The sequence below is a fragment of the Falco cherrug genome, chromosome 15, assembly GCF_023634085.1.
Source record: "Falco cherrug isolate bFalChe1 chromosome 15, bFalChe1.pri, whole genome shotgun sequence".
Lineage (NCBI taxonomy): Eukaryota > Metazoa > Chordata > Aves > Falconiformes > Falconidae > Falco > Falco cherrug.
The window spans coordinates 3,471,777-3,489,450 of record NC_073711.1 but is presented as its reverse complement, the minus strand read 5'-3'; the positions used below and the strand labels follow the sequence as shown (position 1 = coordinate 3,489,450).

At 44.1% G+C, this 17,674-nt stretch overlaps 1 protein-coding gene across 1 annotated transcript in view; it reads left to right on the top strand.

The window, feature by feature from the left end:
• Window positions 1-14,665, top strand: part of ZDHHC15 (zinc finger DHHC-type palmitoyltransferase 15) — a 28,407-nt gene extending 13,742 nt beyond the window's left edge. The window contains exons 10-12 of the mRNA XM_055727789.1: window positions 1,116-1,225; window positions 7,894-7,976; window positions 9,165-14,665. Of these exons, the coding sequence (XP_055583764.1) occupies window positions 1,116-1,225; window positions 7,894-7,937 (154 nt within the window). The 3' untranslated portion in view covers window positions 7,938-7,976; window positions 9,165-14,665. The remainder of the gene's footprint in view (window positions 1-1,115; window positions 1,226-7,893; window positions 7,977-9,164) is intronic.
• Window positions 14,666-17,674: the final 3,009 nt, after the last annotated feature.

Sequence of the window (17,674 nt, the reverse complement as noted above, 5' to 3'; positions counted from 1 at the left end):
TAAAATAACTTCTTGGCAGCACAGTGCACAACGCTTGCAAGCAGCAATGTACAAGTCTGAGGCCCAGCTGGATCCCCACTGCCATCTGTTTTTCAATCTTAAGTATAGTTAGAGGGAACAGACGAGCGCAGAAAGCTTTTTCCACTCCCCAGTGCAGTGAAAGGGAAGAGACTGGCACAGAAAGGCCGTTACAGCAAGGCAGCACTGGGGCGCTGGTCAGAGGCGCGTTACCCCTGTGCGTTGTCGTTGCAGGGAGGACGCTCTGCTTGTTTCCCTTGCATAAAGATAAATCCTCAGAGAAAAAAAGGCACTTCAGCTAGTTTATGGTTCCTCTGTCTGTGCTGCTGGATGTTGGGAAATATGGCATGGCCCAGACCAAGCTAGCACATCTAGATTTTAACTTCATTCGTTTACATGAATTTGAACATACTCTCAAACCCTTGTTTGAAATCCAGATACACATTTCTATTTGGGGAGCAGTAAAGCAAAGCTTTTGCAACTTTTGCAGTGTATTTATTGTATCTGTTTTTCTTTTCTTTTTCCATTTTGTGTACAGGTTTAGGTCACAGGAAAGCGAGTCTTTTATTTGGCTTTTAGTAACATCTAAGATTTGGGGCCATTTTCTACTGGATATCATTCGGAGAAGTGTAACTTCTGCCCTGAAGAATCTATGGTGTAAATGTTAAAATTTATACCTGTGGTAGTATAACAATGGTAGAAATTGCTCCTTCTACATAAATGTTTTCGTTAGTTCCCCTCTCACTTCTAGTTGTCCATGAGTTAATTTTTTTCTGGTTTTTTTTCTGTGTCTAAATGGCTCGATCAAGTTAGGCACATTTAAGTTCTGCTAAAAATGGCTTAATTCCAGGCTAGAGGTTTGAACTTTCATTCGTTATAGAGGAAGAAGGAATTGAGGACCAAAATGACTTGCTAGTAAAACTTGCTTTCTGAGCTGCTTTTTTTTGAAAAGCTACTTTTCAAAACTTAAATAATTTTAAATAAACATGGGAAGTACAGGCAACAGAAAACTTTGCAGATAAACTCTGTAGAACTTGTTGGCCTTCACAGTCACTTGCTGCTTTTTGAAGTGTCTTTCTCTGCCTTTTTCCGTGCAGCCAGGGCGATGGGCATTTTTTCCCCATGAGAGCTTTGTGTGAAGCTCAGAATCCTCTCCTAGCAAACGAAGAGCAGTGGGAAGATGATGGGATAGATGAAGAGCCTCATGGTAAGGTAACACTGAAGGAAATGAGTTGTGTCTTGACCTACAGTGACTAATGGATGAATTATAAGAGTTAATCACATAAAAAAATTGTGTTGGCTTAAGTCACTGGGCAGCTCTGACTTGACTAATGAACACAGACTAAAAATCTAAAAATAAGACCTACTTTGCAGTCATCCTTTTTTTTTTTTTCTTAGTAGCTTTCCACTTGCAAGTAAATGAACTGAGAGGTTGTTACAAGTTGCAGAGAGAAACTAAAATTTCCACAAACTGAGTGTATTTATAAATGTTGCTGCACACAGCACAGTTATTGGAGACATAAAGTTGTGCCTGTAAAAATGAAAATACAAAGTTGGGGTTTTTAAGTGCATTTATCCTCTGAGAGTTTTGAAAACACGCACGTAAACACCTGAATGCAGTGATACATTTAGGACGCTGCTTTATACTTTCTTTGTTCAGCTTTATTACAAGAGTAAAGAAGTTCCGTGTGGCTTTGATGCTTGCCTAGCTATGCACTAATCTCCGTAGAAGAAATACATGTGCTGAGAGGAATTCTAGGTGAACTGGGGTGTTTGTACAATAGATTTGATCAGTTGCTGAAATGTAAACATACCTTTTGTGCTACGGATGTCCTATTAGAAGAAAGACTTTATATGTATATCCATTCTTGATGATTTTTGTTAGATGCATCCAAAATCAGTTTAATGATTCTTTATGGTTACATTTCTCTATTTCAACTTGATTATTTTTTTCCTGGCATATTTACCTCCAAGCTTTGGTCTTTGAAGAATACAGTATGTGTCTGAATATCAGGGTTCATGTCAGAGACCCCTATTACCCTGTCTGAGGGTTCAGAAAGCTTGTAATTAAGCAAGGGCTCATACTTTTTTCCCATGGAGCAAAGATGCCATCCACAGGTTCCTTTTAAAAGAAATGTGATAACCTGTCTTCTCCCTTTAAGGAATGGTGAAAATGTTAATTAATTCTCAGGTTACTATAGTTAGTGGATCACGTAATTATACTCGGAGAACCAATATCACTGCCTTACTGTTCAGAGACGTGATTTCCATAGTTGTGCTCTTTATCACTTCAGAATGGTTTTCGGAAACTTTGCTGATAATGCTCCCTTTCAGGGTATACATTTTAGTCATATGTGCTCAATGTATGTTTGGGAACGTGCGAGGAAGGCTATAGTCTTGGTTAAAGGGGGTAACAGAAACTTCTCATGTGAACATTGTGTTACCTGTGCATCATATTGTGCAATGAGCTCTTTAATCCTAACAGCACAGTATTTGCTGTTCTGTCTCTGCTTAGGTCTTACCTGCAGCTGTTTGTTCAAGTTATTCCACTGTAAAATAAACAGTCTGTGGGTTTTCCAAGGCACACTTCACATACTGCTGGGAAAATACACTCCAGGATTTTGTCAGTAGGACTGAAGAGGCTCATTTCAGCTTTTCTCCAGATTAACTGCTTTAATTAGTTTGTATTTGTGTTAGAAAACTACCTGTTCTTCTTTGTTTGTTCCATACATTTTGGCAATTACGAGGTAACACAAATAGGCCTTAAAAAATAACAAAATATGTCATCTCTGTGTATTGTTTTTGATGCTTAAAATAACTCCCTTAGGAATGAGTCAGAACTTCTTCCAACTTTTGCAAAGTATAAATCCTCTGAATAAAAAAAATAATTCTTAAGTATAAAAGCATTTGGCAGGTGATTTTTGGCCAGCTCAGACCCCAGAATCTGAATCCGCAGCTTATATGAAGTCCCACAATGTATAGTGCTTATAAAAGCAGTGACATTTACAGGCAGTTGAACTAGATGATTCTTGTAGGTCTCTTCCAACCGAAAGCTTCAGTTCGATTCCATTCTGCTCTGCTAGTCTTTCTCAGTGGGAAAATATTTGCAGTCTCGTTCCAAGAAGCTGCAGAACTGTAATACTGGTAGGGTGAGAACCCCGTACTGACGTGTAAAAGCCAAACTGAGCCTACACAAAGTTATAGGCACAAGTGACCAAACAGGCTGAGCACGCACGGTGAGTAGACGGCTACCTGCCAGCCCCGGGCCTTGCTCCGCAGCTGGGCAAGTTTTAATTCTGTGGCAGCGGCTACGAGGTAAAGGTGGGAACTACAAGTAAAAGAATGCCCTAGATAAGGAGACTGTGTCACTTTTATGCCTGCAAGTCAGTGATGTGGAGCTGGAATTCAGCTGCTAGGGCAAACCTTGGAGGAAATCCTCCTCTCGGCTTCCAGTCTGAAGGTGTGGATTTTGCCAGATGGAATCCCGCAGGGAGCCTGGGGGGCAGTGTGTGTGGCTGGCAGGCGAAGCTGGCGCCCTTCCCTGCAGGCTTCTGTGGCTGGTGCTGCAGGACCGAGTAAGGCACAGCCTGTGCTGCAGCTTTCAGCCCTGCTGCTGCTGCTGCTGCTGTTTCATGCACAGTGATGCACAGAGCTTTCATCAAAAAGCTCCACAACAGGCAGGGTTGCTGTGAGTTCTGTGGCTCTCCATGACCGCCAGGTAGGGTCCCCATTGATTCGGTAATCATAGAATGATAGGACCATTTAGACTGGTAAATACCTTTAAGATCCTTGAGTCCAACCATATAACACGTGGAATGTTTCTGAGTCAGTAGTTTTGTGATACTTGTGGAGCATTTTTCTCTAAGCTCTTAACTGTACCGTTCCGCTATCAGACGTAACAGATGTCTGTGCATCATTTTGATTAATATAAAAGATGCTGAGGGAGAGGGAGCTGTATAAGAAAAGGTGCCGGGTTTGTCCTTTCTCCTGTTTCCTGGACATGAGGCAGTGGAGTCAAGGAAACGTGGAAGTTGACGTTTTTCAATCCTGCAGCCTCGGGTGATGGCACTGCCAGCCATACCAAGATCAGAGTAACAGCTGCTCTCTTGGGTGTGAGTGGAGTCTGTCACCTCCTGGAGCTTCACCTGGAACTGCCTGTGCTCTTCTCTTATGGAGCAGGAGTCGCCAGGGGTGGTCTCCTCAGCTGAGTCCCTCACCCCGGGCTCTTGCAGGAGAGAGAAATACCACAGAAATAACGAAAAAGGAGGAGCTTGATGAAGTGTCTCTTTGTGCAATGTTACTGTGCTTAACTGCATTATTGCAGTGGTTTGCTTCTGCCCTGCTGATGCTGTGTCTGCATAAAGCTGAGCATTTTTAAGTCCCCACAACAGCAAAATCGGTTTGTGTGTGAACACCTGGGGAGATGAGCATTAAAGGGCACTGGGGCGCTCACGAGGAGAGGACAAGCCCAGCTGAAAGCAAGGAGATGAGGTAGCTTTGTCTAGGTCCGAGGAGCGTACAGGCTCTCTTCTCAATCATCTTAGCCCACAGGGTTGTCCTTTTTTTCTGTGATACAGATGTTTAAATGTGCCATTTGTGGTTGGATTTTCTTCCTTCTTAATCCTGGCTCTGTAAAGGTTTTTTGTTGTTTAATACGGGGAGAAAAATATTATGGCAAACCTTTTGTTTAATTTCTTAGCCAGATACTGAAAACACTTGCTTCCAGATCCATGATAATTTGATTTTTTTTTTTCAGATTTATTAATGCTCATCCCTTATTCACAGGCATCTGTTTAATCTGTCTAGCCAGAGCACTACCCCGAGTCACATGCTGGCAGCTTATAAGGTTATCGGTTTTTTCAAAGAACTCATCTGGAATGTATTTGACACGTTGGTCGTGGATGTGTCAGTACTGTGACTGCTTGCACTCTTTGTCTGGTGGAGCCTAGGACGGGACAGCCATTTCTGTACCTTTATAGCAACATCTCATCTCTTACATTGATGGAACAATTTAATCATGTGTGTCATTTAAACTTGTACAAAAAGCTGCAGTATTAATCAAATCTTTCCCAAATTGTTCTCACCTACAGAAATCTGTCATCTGTACTGAGTAACATCTTTCCAGCAGAAACGAGTATATCCTGAGTAATAAGTGGAAGCTGATATTTCTGTTGGAGTGATGAAGCTTCAGGTGTCTGAAGGCATGTGATTTGAATTTAAATTCAAATCCGTAGGAGTCTAATTAAAGGAGCTTCATGTCCTGACATACCAGCTAATTTGGCATAGCAGTCCTCTGAGTAGAGCAGTGGTCTGTTGTGGCTGTAGAGACTGAATTGCTATCCGTCGAGACGTTTTCAAAGCTGCTTAGATGTTGGAAGTGAGCAGAGACTCCTCAGACAGTACAGCGGTGTATTGGCCAATCCAGTAAACTGAGACAAAGGACTAGGTTTGCATCCCTGGATTTTAGGCATGATATAAATGTGTCTGACAGGAAAAAATTAAATTAAAGCAGTGCTAAACCCTGCATCAGTGGCTGCCTTATAATCAGTTTTGAAACAATGGAGGGGGACCTGTGCAGGAATCTGCATCAGTTCAACTAAATTAATTAGTGAATATATTTAGTAAAAGCAATATGGTTTTGTATGTGGATCAGATCTGCTGCTGCTAAATCAATTAGAAGAAAAAAGTTATTCCATAAAAAATTGGTAGTGAGAGTTCAGTGAGACTAACGTCCCAGAGCCAGCAGGTCTCGTGCATCCTTTTATCAGTTCCCTTTGGCATTAGATTTTGCATGATAAAATTGATTTCTATGCTAATAAATACGAAAATAACCTGATAATGGAAATTGCAGTGATTCTTTTTATACATAATAAGCAAATAAGAGCCCTAGGCAAATTTATTTATTTATTATGTCTGTATCATTGAGTGGTAAGGGGGAAGTGTTTGCTTTTTGTTTTTCTTTCTTCACCTTCACAGAGAAAATTCATTTGCAGAAAATTAGAGTTCTGTGGCAATTTGATACTTGACACTGCTTGATGCTGTTCTTGCATTTTGACCGTCATGTCTTAGAATGAGCTCTCGATCTTAAAACTGAATGGCACAAGATCGATATAAGATGTCTACTGAGCAACACAGTTTTTAAATCCTGTTTTTAGCAGGCATGGGGACAACTCCAGAAGTATGAATTTGGGAACTTGATCTTATCCTATAACTGCTGCAGATTTTAAAATGTTTTTAATAGGACAGTGTGTTTCGCTTAACCATGTTTTCAGGTGGGGAGAAATACAGCACGATAACCTTCCTGGCTGTCGTGGTTTAACCCCGGCCGGCAACCCAGCCCCACGCAGCCGCTTGCTCACTGCCCCTCACCCAGAGGGATGGGGAGGAGGATCAGAAAGGAATGTAAAACTCAAGGGTTGAGGTAAAAACAATTTAATAGGTAAAGGAAAAGCCGCGCACACAAGCAAAGCAAAGCAAGGAATTCATTCCCCACTTCCCACGGGCAGGCGGGGGCTCAGCCATCCCCAGGGCAGCCGGGCTTCATCACGCGTAACGGCTACTCGGGAAGACAAACGCCATCATGCCAAGTGTCCCCCCTTCCTCCTTCTTCCCCCAGTTTATATACTCAGCATGACGCCATACGGTATGGAATACCTCTTTGGCTAGCTTGGGTCACCTGTCCTGGCTGTGTCCCCTCCCAGTTCCCTGTGTCACTCCAGCGCTCTCGCTGGCAGGGCCCAAGAAACCAAAAAGTCCTTGATTTAGTATAAATATCACCCAGCAACAACTGAAAACATCAGTGTGGTACCAACACTGTTCTCACATCATAGCCAAAATACAGCACTGTACTAACTACTAAGAAGAATATTAACTCTATCCCAGCTGAAACCAGGACACTGTCTCTCAGGCAGGTTATGAAGATAGGTTTATGCATATAAATTGCTTTGAGTTTCTTCGGTATTGGTTACCGTAATAATACAGTTCTACAGAAGAGCAGCATGTTGTTGCCTACGACCAGCCAGGGTGCTGTGTCCATTGATTGTGAGTTATGAGCTGCTTTCAGGCCACTTGCCATTTCAGCAGGCTCCATGTGGATGTAGCTGTGTCAGATTGACCTTGAGCTTCCTCCGCATCAGATGAAAGCAGCCAAACTGCCTCTACCTCTCTGCAAGGTTTAAAGTAGAAATTTCTGTGCTGCTTATATATGGCTTAAGTCTTACCCTCCACAGCTTTCCAAGATTTGAGCTGAAACTGCGTGTCTTCATACAAAAATGATGGTTTTATTTTGCAAGTGAAAATGTTTAGGAATAAACTTACCAAGAGTACATGAAATATATTACCTTGTATTTCTACCACAGCTCTATTAACCCAACAGTATTCAGAGAACACGATTTCCTGGTTCATTAAGCTTTGGTACCCTCAATGCCATCTGACAGAAGGGTTTTACAGGGCTGCATCGTAGGCACAAATGATGTTTTACTCTTCCTTGTTTTCTCACCACCAGTTTTCTTTTTTGTAAGGCATCAGCAAATGAAGTGCTCTAAGCTTAGAGTTTTCAGATTCTGTCTTACGCAACAGAAGTAAACCAGTATCATTTTCTAACCAGAAAAGCCTGAAATGTTCCATTAAAACTGAAAGATCTGTATTTGTCTTTGTGGCTTGAAAGCTTGTGACATGGTTATGAAATAGATAAAGCCAATAATAGAGTAATCTCAGTTTAAAAACTGCTGTTCAGTCATCTCTCAGAGAGGTAACTTGTCTATTTTTATTTGGAATGATTCTTAAAAACACACTCCCATACTTAGTGAAAAATACATTCTCAGTGAGGAAAAACAGATTTACTCACCTCTAACTACTTTGTTTTTCATTGTATAGATTCTGGTGAAGCTTCATCCCTTGCCATAGAACAGGAGACATAGCGGTTTGAAAATGCAGCAGTGTAAAGCTGGTTCAGAAAGGTCAGTATTTATTTCTTCATTCCCTTCGAAACAGCCGCTCTGCAGGGCAATCGGCAGGTGATGCTGGGCAGCTTTGGGGTGCAGCAGCGGCGCACCCAGCGTGCAGAAGGCTGTGGCGTGCAGACCTCCACGCTGGCTTTGGGGCGGTGCAGCGGTGGGGGTGGCACACCATCTAGACCTCAGCCCACCGAGGGGCAGGGACCCTCTCACCGGAGCCTTGTGTTGATGCATCTGCACGTGGTAGTGTTTCACCAATAGTTATCCATCTTGTGTTTAGGAGAACCTAAAAGAAAGCGGTGGCCAGCCCGCAGCCCTGGCTGGATGCTGGCACAGTTAAGCCAAGAGCTGAAAGCACTGTTGGTAGGGGAGGGAACAAAGCCTGCAGCTCCTCTGGTAAATGTGGCAGGAACGACTCTTGCCACTAGCATGTACAACTAGAAGGTTGGAGGTCTGTTCAGTGATTCACGAAACGTGTGGGAAGGTGCAGATACAAGAAACTGAAGTTGGGAACAGCCAAGTTGCAGTTGGGAATAAATGGAAGTAACCCATAATGCCCACATCAGCTGCTAGTATCTTAATTATTTCTTTTTCCACCCTGGAGAAACTTGGGTGCAACAACAGATGATACAGTCCGGGGAAGGTGCTGCTACCGGAATGTTCACTGGTCTGTAATTTGTTCTGACTTCCACAGCGATGCGGAGATACCCTGCACAGGTACCACTGCAGCGAGCTGCAGGCTGTCCCCTCTTCGTCTCCATGAAACATTTTCACGGTGCAGTGTAATGGACTGAGATTGAAGGATGGACCTCTGCGCTCTCACTTGCAGGAGGTGGAGCAGTCAGAATTTGCCCCTCTGTTTTCTGTGGGCGTTGAATAAGTGTATGGCAAAGTGCTGCAATCCTAGTTCTGCACACGCGTAGGGCAACTCAGGATTTTTGTAAATGGGCTTCTTGCGTGTTGTAGATGCGATTCCATTTTCTTCCACTGAGTAGGAAAAACCCAAAGTATTTTTTCTGGCAGTAGCCATTGAGGGCCACAAACTGCCGTTCTACTGAAGCAGTAAAAAACCAACATTTTCCCTGTTGTTCTACATGGCTTTAAAACAACACTCAAAGCCAAGATTGGACAGCCATCTGTTGCTCATCACATCAGTGTTTATAGCTGCATGTGTTTCTTTTTAAATTTCAGCTTCCCTCTCAGGAGTCAACATCCCTTCTCTTGGTATGGGCTTCAGTTTCGAGGGGTAGAAAACAAGTGGATCTTCAAGATTAGAAACCGTCATGAAGTATTGTCTGATTGGAATCTGCATTCTAGAGCGCTTCTCCAGAAATCCTGCTATCCAGATGTTCCAAGGCTTTATAAGTTTAAGTCACGGAGTGAACAGAACAGTTTTATAGAGTGATTTTGGCCGATGTTCTTTGGCCTGCTCTCTTTATTTTATAAATAATATATATTTTTTATTCAAAGTAGGTAAAAAATATTGATGCGAGTGCATTTCCAAAGGCCTTTTCATTTTGCAGACATCAGGGATTGGAGTTCTTGAAATTCTTCTAAGCCATAATATTCTTGGGGATGGTATTTCCTTTGAGACTGATTCTCCAACCTTCTCTGACAAGTGAGATTTTCTAATATGTTTGAAGTTCTATTGTGAGTCGGTTCAACTCAATGAGAGACAGACCCAGTTAAATTTGGCACTAAATTGATAGTTGGATGTAAGTGTGTTGAAAGACAAAGTGCTGAACATGCATATATACATGTGCAGCTGTGTATGAAAATAAAATATTCACATTGCCAGTATCAAGATTCAAGAATATTGTGGCCATAGATTATTTTGTTGTTGTTGTTATATTTCTTTTTAGGAGCGTGTAATTGTCTTAGAGTTTGAGTTATAGTGCCCTTTAAGCCTAATCCTACTTGCAGGCACCTAAAATGCAAAAGGGAACTTTAGACAGTACATTTTGCATTTATTCCTAGGACTAAAATACCAACGCATTCCTGGATTAGTGTCTGATGGAAATTTGTGTGTTTATGGAGTCAGAAAGGAAGGTGTAAATTTGAAACACGAGTTGGAAATGTGCACTGAACGTTTAGCGCCAACAGTAGTGTTCGGAGTTTACGCTCCACAAAGGTGGGTTTAGTCCCATAATTCCAGAGACAGTTGATGTACTGACTGTTACCAGACTTCTTCCCAAGTAAATGTCTTGACTGGTAGTTTAACGTTTTTTCAGCAGTGAGAGGTGATCAGATTTTTTTCTTCATTTTGCTCCATTTGCAGTCAAAGGAATGTATCACTTTTTATTCTGTGGAACAGAACTGAGAATTTGCTGGCAGGATTATATGCATTTTTCTAGACCTGAGGTTTTTTATCTGCATGATTCAGACCTGGCAACTCCATCACTCATGTTTGAATTTGGTGCATGCTTAAAGTATTAGTATACTGCCTTTAAGATCATTTGTTAACATTTTCTATCCTGTTTTTGTGTTTATCAGCCCATTTGTGTTGACAGTGACTACAGAAGCAGTTGTGCATGTCATGAGAAATTACCTGATAAGTATCTGTTTGGTGACAAAGGCCTTGCCTACATACTAAATCCTTTTTTCCTCTGTTTATTCTGCTGCTGCTACCAGTGGAAATGTGTTCATGAGACAGAAGAGAGTCTTGCACAGATTTTCTGTCCATAGGAGCAGACATTTACCAGGTATAGACCGTGCCCTGCAGGCAGGTATTTTATACATCAGCCTCTGTAGTTCGGTGTAGAGCAGGCAGCAACTTCTGCAGAATGTCTTATCACCGAAGTTTAGTTGTTAGGAGTCAAGGTGGGCTCTGCCAGCCTTACTGTAGGTCAGTCTCTCTCCTCCTCGGAGCGGGCTGCACGCTTTGCATGTTCCTACTGCAGTCTTTTCAGCCACGTCTGTTGGGTGGTTCGGTCATCAAAGGGCTGTTGAGTGCTGAAACTATTTTTCCTGTCAGTCTAACCCTGCATTTCTAATGTAGATCCTGTGGTGGACTTTAAAGGGTGTTTGATGGAAGATGGCAGTAGAATTAATCACCGTATTTCTGGCAAAATATGTTCTGGAGGGGGATCTCGAGAGGAAGGTGGCAGCTGAACACAGTAGGGCACGTCTAGGAATTCAGCACCATCAGAAGTGCTGCTTGTGCCTTTTAAAACTCTAAATTCCTCATATATAAAACCAGGAAGATGATCTGGTGACTTTCATTCTGTCAACTAAAGCATATTGTTAAGACAGCAGGATCAGAGCTCTCGCTGAAACCATGTGGATTTACAGGAATTTCCTGAGCAGGTTCTTGTATCTGTTCTGGGTTTGGTTCTGGTTGCAGCCACGTCATTCTTTCTGTATTTCTCTGACCAGCAGCAGCAGCAGCAGCAGCAGCAGCAGCGCTGCCTACAAGGTCTGCAGGCAGCATCCCTGCCTGCCGTCGAGCTGCAGCGCTGTTCCTTAGGGAGTATATAAAATCAATTTCTGTCTTCTAATGATGGCTAAACCAGATGTCTTTGTGATATCACACGCAGCTATCCAGCTCCGATTCAGAAACGGCTGTGAAGGTTTCCAAGGAACTTACTCTTACTCAGTAACCTTTCCTGTAAGGAGTTATGGCTGGTCTTTCCCTTTCCTTACGAGCAGCTCAGCCTCACTCGGTTATAACTAACACTTGTCCAGGTCAGAACAGTAAATAGTTTGATGGCTTCAGAACCGCTTCAGGTCAATATTCACGCATCAGGTTTTTAAAAGCTTCAGGATGAAACTTGAAACAAATACAGAAGTTGTGTCAAAATGAGGCAGGACCAAATGTGGAGAAAACGTGTGTCTGAGTGACGGAACAAGCTTCATTTGTTCTCTTTTGCGTACTTAAAGGAGATATCCGTATGCTGCGCCTGGCGTTCGTGTTGTTGGTGCCGCGTTCCCGTGCCACAGAATAGCTGGGCAGGTTCCTCTGCATCCCGTGATTAAAGCCGAGCACAGAAAGCTGCAGCGAGAGGTGGGTGTCCAGGAACACGGTGTCCGTGGGGCGCTTGCTGAAGACATTATGCGTCTGGGTTCTTCAAGGCAGCATGGAAATGAGCAGTCAGATCCCTGCGGGGAAACAGTGTTTCTCAAAATACTGATGCTGAGATCTTTGTGCTCGGTGCATTATTGCAGCTGATGCCGCAAACGTAATTGCAGATGGCCTACTAAGGAGCACACAGTTTTTCCAATTAGTATTTTTGGCCTTTAAAAAGGCTGTTAACTAGAGATCTGGGCAGTGTAAAAGCAGCAATTTTGCCTGCACCCCCTGCTACCTGCGGTTTTAAAGCCTGGCTGCTATTTACTTTTTAAATTGACTTTCTTTTCCCCTTAGCTTCTGAAAGAAGGTCTCATACAAAGCATATGATAAGTGCAAGATGTGTAAAGTTCTGTTCAACATGCTAGGTAAATGCACTGGAAAACAGAAATTCCTCAGGCTGTCTGTACTCACTGCTGCACGTAACAAAGGAGATGAAGCATTCAGCTGAGTGTGTTACATGCAAATAGCTCTTTAAGGGGTACACCCACTACAACATCTCCTTTGTTTTCCACCCCGCTAACCCTCACCAAGGCTCCCCACCACACCATCACTACCTGTAAGGGCTGTGCGATGAAACCTCTCCCTTGGGTGCAGCGTGGCACCTCCAGCTCGCCTGCCCTGCCCACCCCTCCTCAACAGCCTGCACCCTCCATCCCAGCATTCCGGCCCTGGGACTCACTCTGACAAGTCTCACCGGTACTGGCAATACCGTAGCTCCGGGTGCTGACCGGTTTGTTTGTCGTACTGCCTGTGCGGCCATACAAGCGTTTCAGATACACCCTGAGCCCCCCGTGTGCCCAGGAGCAGTGTTGTCATTCCCACTAGGTTTGCTACCTCGTGACATTTACTGTCAGTCTTTGCCTAGTTAGGTGCTGTCAGTGCAGTGGCACCCCAAAAATTCAGTAACCTCCCGAGGTTTGACTCTCAGCTGTGATGCTGGTTTCAGCAATGTGGCTGTAAGTGCTGCCACCCGGTGCAGCGTGGAAGCAGCAAGGCAGCTGTCTTGACCCCTGCCGGGGGCTGTTCTGTCTGGCTTGGCATCAGATCCATGCTACAGGATAAAGCAGAAGCGAAGCGAAGCGCTTTGGGGCTCGGCATCAGAAATGGCTCTTGTCCTTCGTGGATCTTGTACTGCTGGTAGAGCTTGAGGTGTAGAAGCACCTGGTGTTTAGAGAGGAACGGTTTTGTTGGCTTAGCTTAACGTAGCGGAGGGAGGCGGATCTGGCGGCTGCCAGGAGAGCTCTGTGCGTGGCCACGGGGCTGCTCTGGAGCATGGCCCGCGCCTCCCACTGCTCGCCGAGGTGCCCGTCACCGCTGGCGTTATTCCCATGGGACCGTGGGAGCTGCAGTAGGACCACCAGATGCTGTCTGTAATTCTACCGACAGTCATCAGGTAGCAGTAATTGGGGCTTGAGCGGGAGCCAGCGTTGCAGGTGTCAAGAGGCTCACCAGGAGTCTGGAAGCGTGGGACACAGCCGTGGTTTTGTTAGCGTCTGTCAGGGCACAGCAGAGCAAGAGTTCAACCCAGGTGCAGCGCGTTGTACCTTGCCTTTGGCCCATTTATTTGTATTTCAGGATTTTACAAATGCATTTCACGTCTTTTGTGAGTGAGGACGGTCTCTGCTATAAGCAGCTTTTCCAAGTACGCGTTGTCGTGTGAGAAAGAACGCTTCTCGCTGGATTTCACTGCCACTCTGTCCCATCCCTGTACTCCAAAATTAATGCTCTGAAATAACCGACCACACTAACAGCCCCCCCCTCACCTCTCCCCCTTATCTCCCATTTACGTTTATAGAGAAAACATCATATTGATGTTTCTGTGGATAGTATTGTGGCAAGCCCTCTCCTTGGCCAGTGAGTCCTGCCCAAGGAGTCGGGACTTCTGTAAGCCTCACTGCACTGCAATTTTGTTTTGCCTCTCGCTGAATTGGTACAGTATGGTTTTGGGGTGGAGTAAGATGGAATTCCTTTAACAGGGAGCCGTCCTGTGGGGTTTTAGCAGGCTGCACCTGGTGTGTGTAGTGTTTGTCATTGGCAAGAACCAGGAAGCTTCCCAATAGCATTATAGCAATGAATGTTTCCTTCCTGGAACAAACCAGAAATGTGATTCAGCAAGAGCTGTACTAGCTGTAGGGTTTTAGTTCTGTCTGCTGGTGTGGACTGGAAGCACAACTTGGTGTTAGTTACTGAACCTGATGCATAAAGTCTGTAACATAAAATGAATGTAGAACTTCAGGGGAAAAAAAAAAACCACAAACCCACCCCTTTACCTTTTCTTCCCCGAAGTCAGATATTAAGACTGATGTGCTAAGGTGGATTCAGGGACCCGCTGCCTCCCACGCAGTCGTTAGGCCAGCGGAACAGATACTCTGTTTGCATAGCTGGCTGGTTCACAGAAGTGTTGAATTAGCAGGTTAAGGAGGTACCGTTGACCTTGTTTATTAAGCCAGAATTAACTCGAGTCATGTTTTCACTTCAGTGACTCCTGTGGTACAACTCTTTGAAATTGATCCGTAGTACTTGAAAATACCTTGATTTTATTGATACTTTTCCAATTCTATCAGCTTCTGCTTTGTTACAGAACATTTGCAAAAATAAACTCATTCTGAAACCATCCGTTCAAGCATTTGCATGGTAGAGTGGCTTTTTTCATTAGAAGTAATGGTCTGTCAAACAGCTTGGCAGCGCCAGCTTTGCAAGGTTGTGGTGGTACCACGTGCTCTTCCTGCTTTAATGCTTTATTTTCTTTTCTGGTAATTAACATTGAGGTCACACCCACCAGTAGGCAGCTTTGTTCTTCTTGTCCTTCTTCCATCTCCCTTTGAGAGAGTCTTTCCTCTTCCTCCTCAATATGTAGTTAAAATATTGCCAGTTTCAGCTGTCTGTGCCGGGTTTTTGGATACTGTGGAGGTGAGTAGGTGTCGTTTTAAGCAGTTGTGCCACGTATTTTATTTTGTAACTAATCTTAGTGTTTGTCAAGTATTAGTTTGGGTCTCCTCATTCAGGCTCAGCTTCCTTTGCTCAGAGCAGTGGGATCCCGCTTCCTGCGTTGCTTTTCTCTCTTTCCTAAAAATCTTATTTCTTCATTTTCTCGCTTCAGTTTGGAATGTAAACCTTGTAAAATATAAATGCAAGTTTACGTTTCAAATATAAGCCTGTAAGCTGGTTATGCTTTCATGCTGCTTAAAAGATTGATTATTTTTTTTTCTGTATGAGGTTTTAAGATTTACAGCAGCATTTGTAAAACTTTAGTGGATAACAGCAGCTGTTTAAAAAAAAAAAAAAGGTAAAAAAATCAGAAGAGTTATGTTAAGGAGGGGGGAAAAAAAACACCACAAAAAAAAAAAAAAAGGACAAAGGGATCATCTTTGCTTCTTATTCCAGTCAAGCTTAAAAAGAAATGCCTGCTTGCATCAAATGCTGGGCTCAAACTGCTCATGGAACAGGTGGGTATTTTACCTGAAGGCATTCCGGCTGTCTCAGCACTCGTTAGACTTGAACTTTTCTTGAGCTAAACCCTGGGCTGAATCCCATGGGAAGCCTGGAAACAGAAGACGTTGTCCTCCCTGCCTCTCTTCAGAACTGGGGACAGTGCGTGCTACGCCTTCCCGGATCAGCGCTGCTCTTTGGAAGAGAAACAAAAATCCCATGGATTCTTGAAGGTGTTGGTGTATTTTATTTTTTTCCTGCCCTTTGGTGGAAGACGCCGGAGCCTCTAGGGCATGTAGGAGAGAGAAATTCCTCGTTACCAGCACCTGGTATCCTGATGATGCAATGAAAGCCTGGGCTGGTGCAGAGGTGACCTCCCCTGAGGAGGAGGTACCAGTTTTATGACCAAGAGCTTGTGTGAGGAGGTAGGTGGAACCTGTTGTGCTGCCCTGAATTCACCCCACGTGTGGGCATTCTTCTTCGGCAGCAGTGACCTCGATGTGTAGCTTCCTGCTGCGCACCCTGGCAGTCTAAGCAGGAGCTAGTCCAGAGTAATTCCAAATGGCACTGAGGGAGCAGGGAACTTCTAACAGCTTCCCTTCTGCTGGTAACATACGAAACGGAAAAGGTCGTGGTATTTTATAAATTATTCTGTCTGTCCAGCTGGTTTTCGTTGGAGTGACCCGTTTATGTTTGCTGTGAAAATGGGTCTCAAAGGTAAAACAAACCTGAGGATCAGGTAACCGCAGACCTGTCTGTATGTTAGAGTTCAGCATGAGGAGTGTTCTACCTCGCTTCAGAGTCAAGCGCACAGGTTTCGCTCCCTGGTGTTTTGACCAGGCGGGAAGACAGGCAGAGTAGGACGCCGACTGCCAGGGCCGTTCTGGGATCAGTGGGCTCCCCCTGGGAACCGGTACGCTCCCTCTTCAATGGGGTCGGAACTGGAAACCACTGTAGCGCAACGCCCTGTTCGCATCCAGGACAACTGGCTTAGTGGGCTCTGCGCCAATAACTGCTAAATAATTGGAAATAGTAACGTTAATGTCATTGTATTGATTTGTTATTACATTCAGCTGCTTTTTCGCTAGCCAGCACAGCATGGTGTCGGTATTTATCTCGCCTACAGCCAGCTGTGCTGGTCAGCTAAGGGTGTGCTGCCCGAGCCCTGCCGCCGAACACCGATCCCTCACCCCATACGTTAACAGGGAGTAAATGTTTCCCGGCGAATGTCACAGGCCGTCTGCTGACGGCATTTGGGATGTTCCGTCAGGTTCAGGAGTTTACTGTTGCTGCTGGCATTGAGACTTTTGATATCAAATGGATTTTTACAGAAGCTTTGGATACTTGTTTTTACTGTCCCGACACTCTGACTTTATTATGGACACTTTGTGTATGTTTCACTGGCATTTTCCAGGTGCTCGTACGGTTTCTACAGCTGAATATCCTGTACGTTCTGCTTTGTCGTTTTCTATTACGGTTTATACTAGGAAGCCTGCACGGTTTATACTGTACCGCAGGCAAGGACTGCATTAAAACCATTTTTGGCTAATTTGTTATACTTGTGAATGGTTATTTCCTGACTTAGCCTATGCTCAGGCTAAACATTCTCCCTCTGGAAGACTTACACAACTGCAATTAATTGAAATTACTGCTTGGAGTGGGGAAGGTGCTTTATCTGTGTCAGAAAAGGATTCACTAAACACTGCCCCTTCTCTTACACGGTACCGGCTGGGCAGCCCCAGCCTTTGCGTTCCATTCACGCGACAAGAGGCATGAGCCACTCTAGTTGTGACGACATGCAGTAATTCGGCCCTTTTTAGAATATAGATGTATTTAAAAAATTGTAAGACGATGTTATTTTCATATATATTTTCCCGAAGTTACAGTAAGGTAAGGAACTAGCTAGTTTAAGTATTGGATATTCCATACCCGGTGCCAGGGGGTTTAAAGCCAAAGAAAGAATTTGGCTGCAGATTTGTGTTTCATGTGATCGATGCAATTACTGCACTGAGTGTTTGAAAGGGTGCTAAGCCTCGAGGGCTGTATTTGTCTTTTGACTTTAAACCCCCTTGCTCTGCAAACAAAGCCAGAAACGGAGTTCCAACTTTTTGCCACAGCTTCCCTTTCTTTAAAGGGCTAGCGATACAGTTTCAGCCACACAAGGTTTAAGAGACAGACCTCGGGTACGCTGCGTGTACAATTC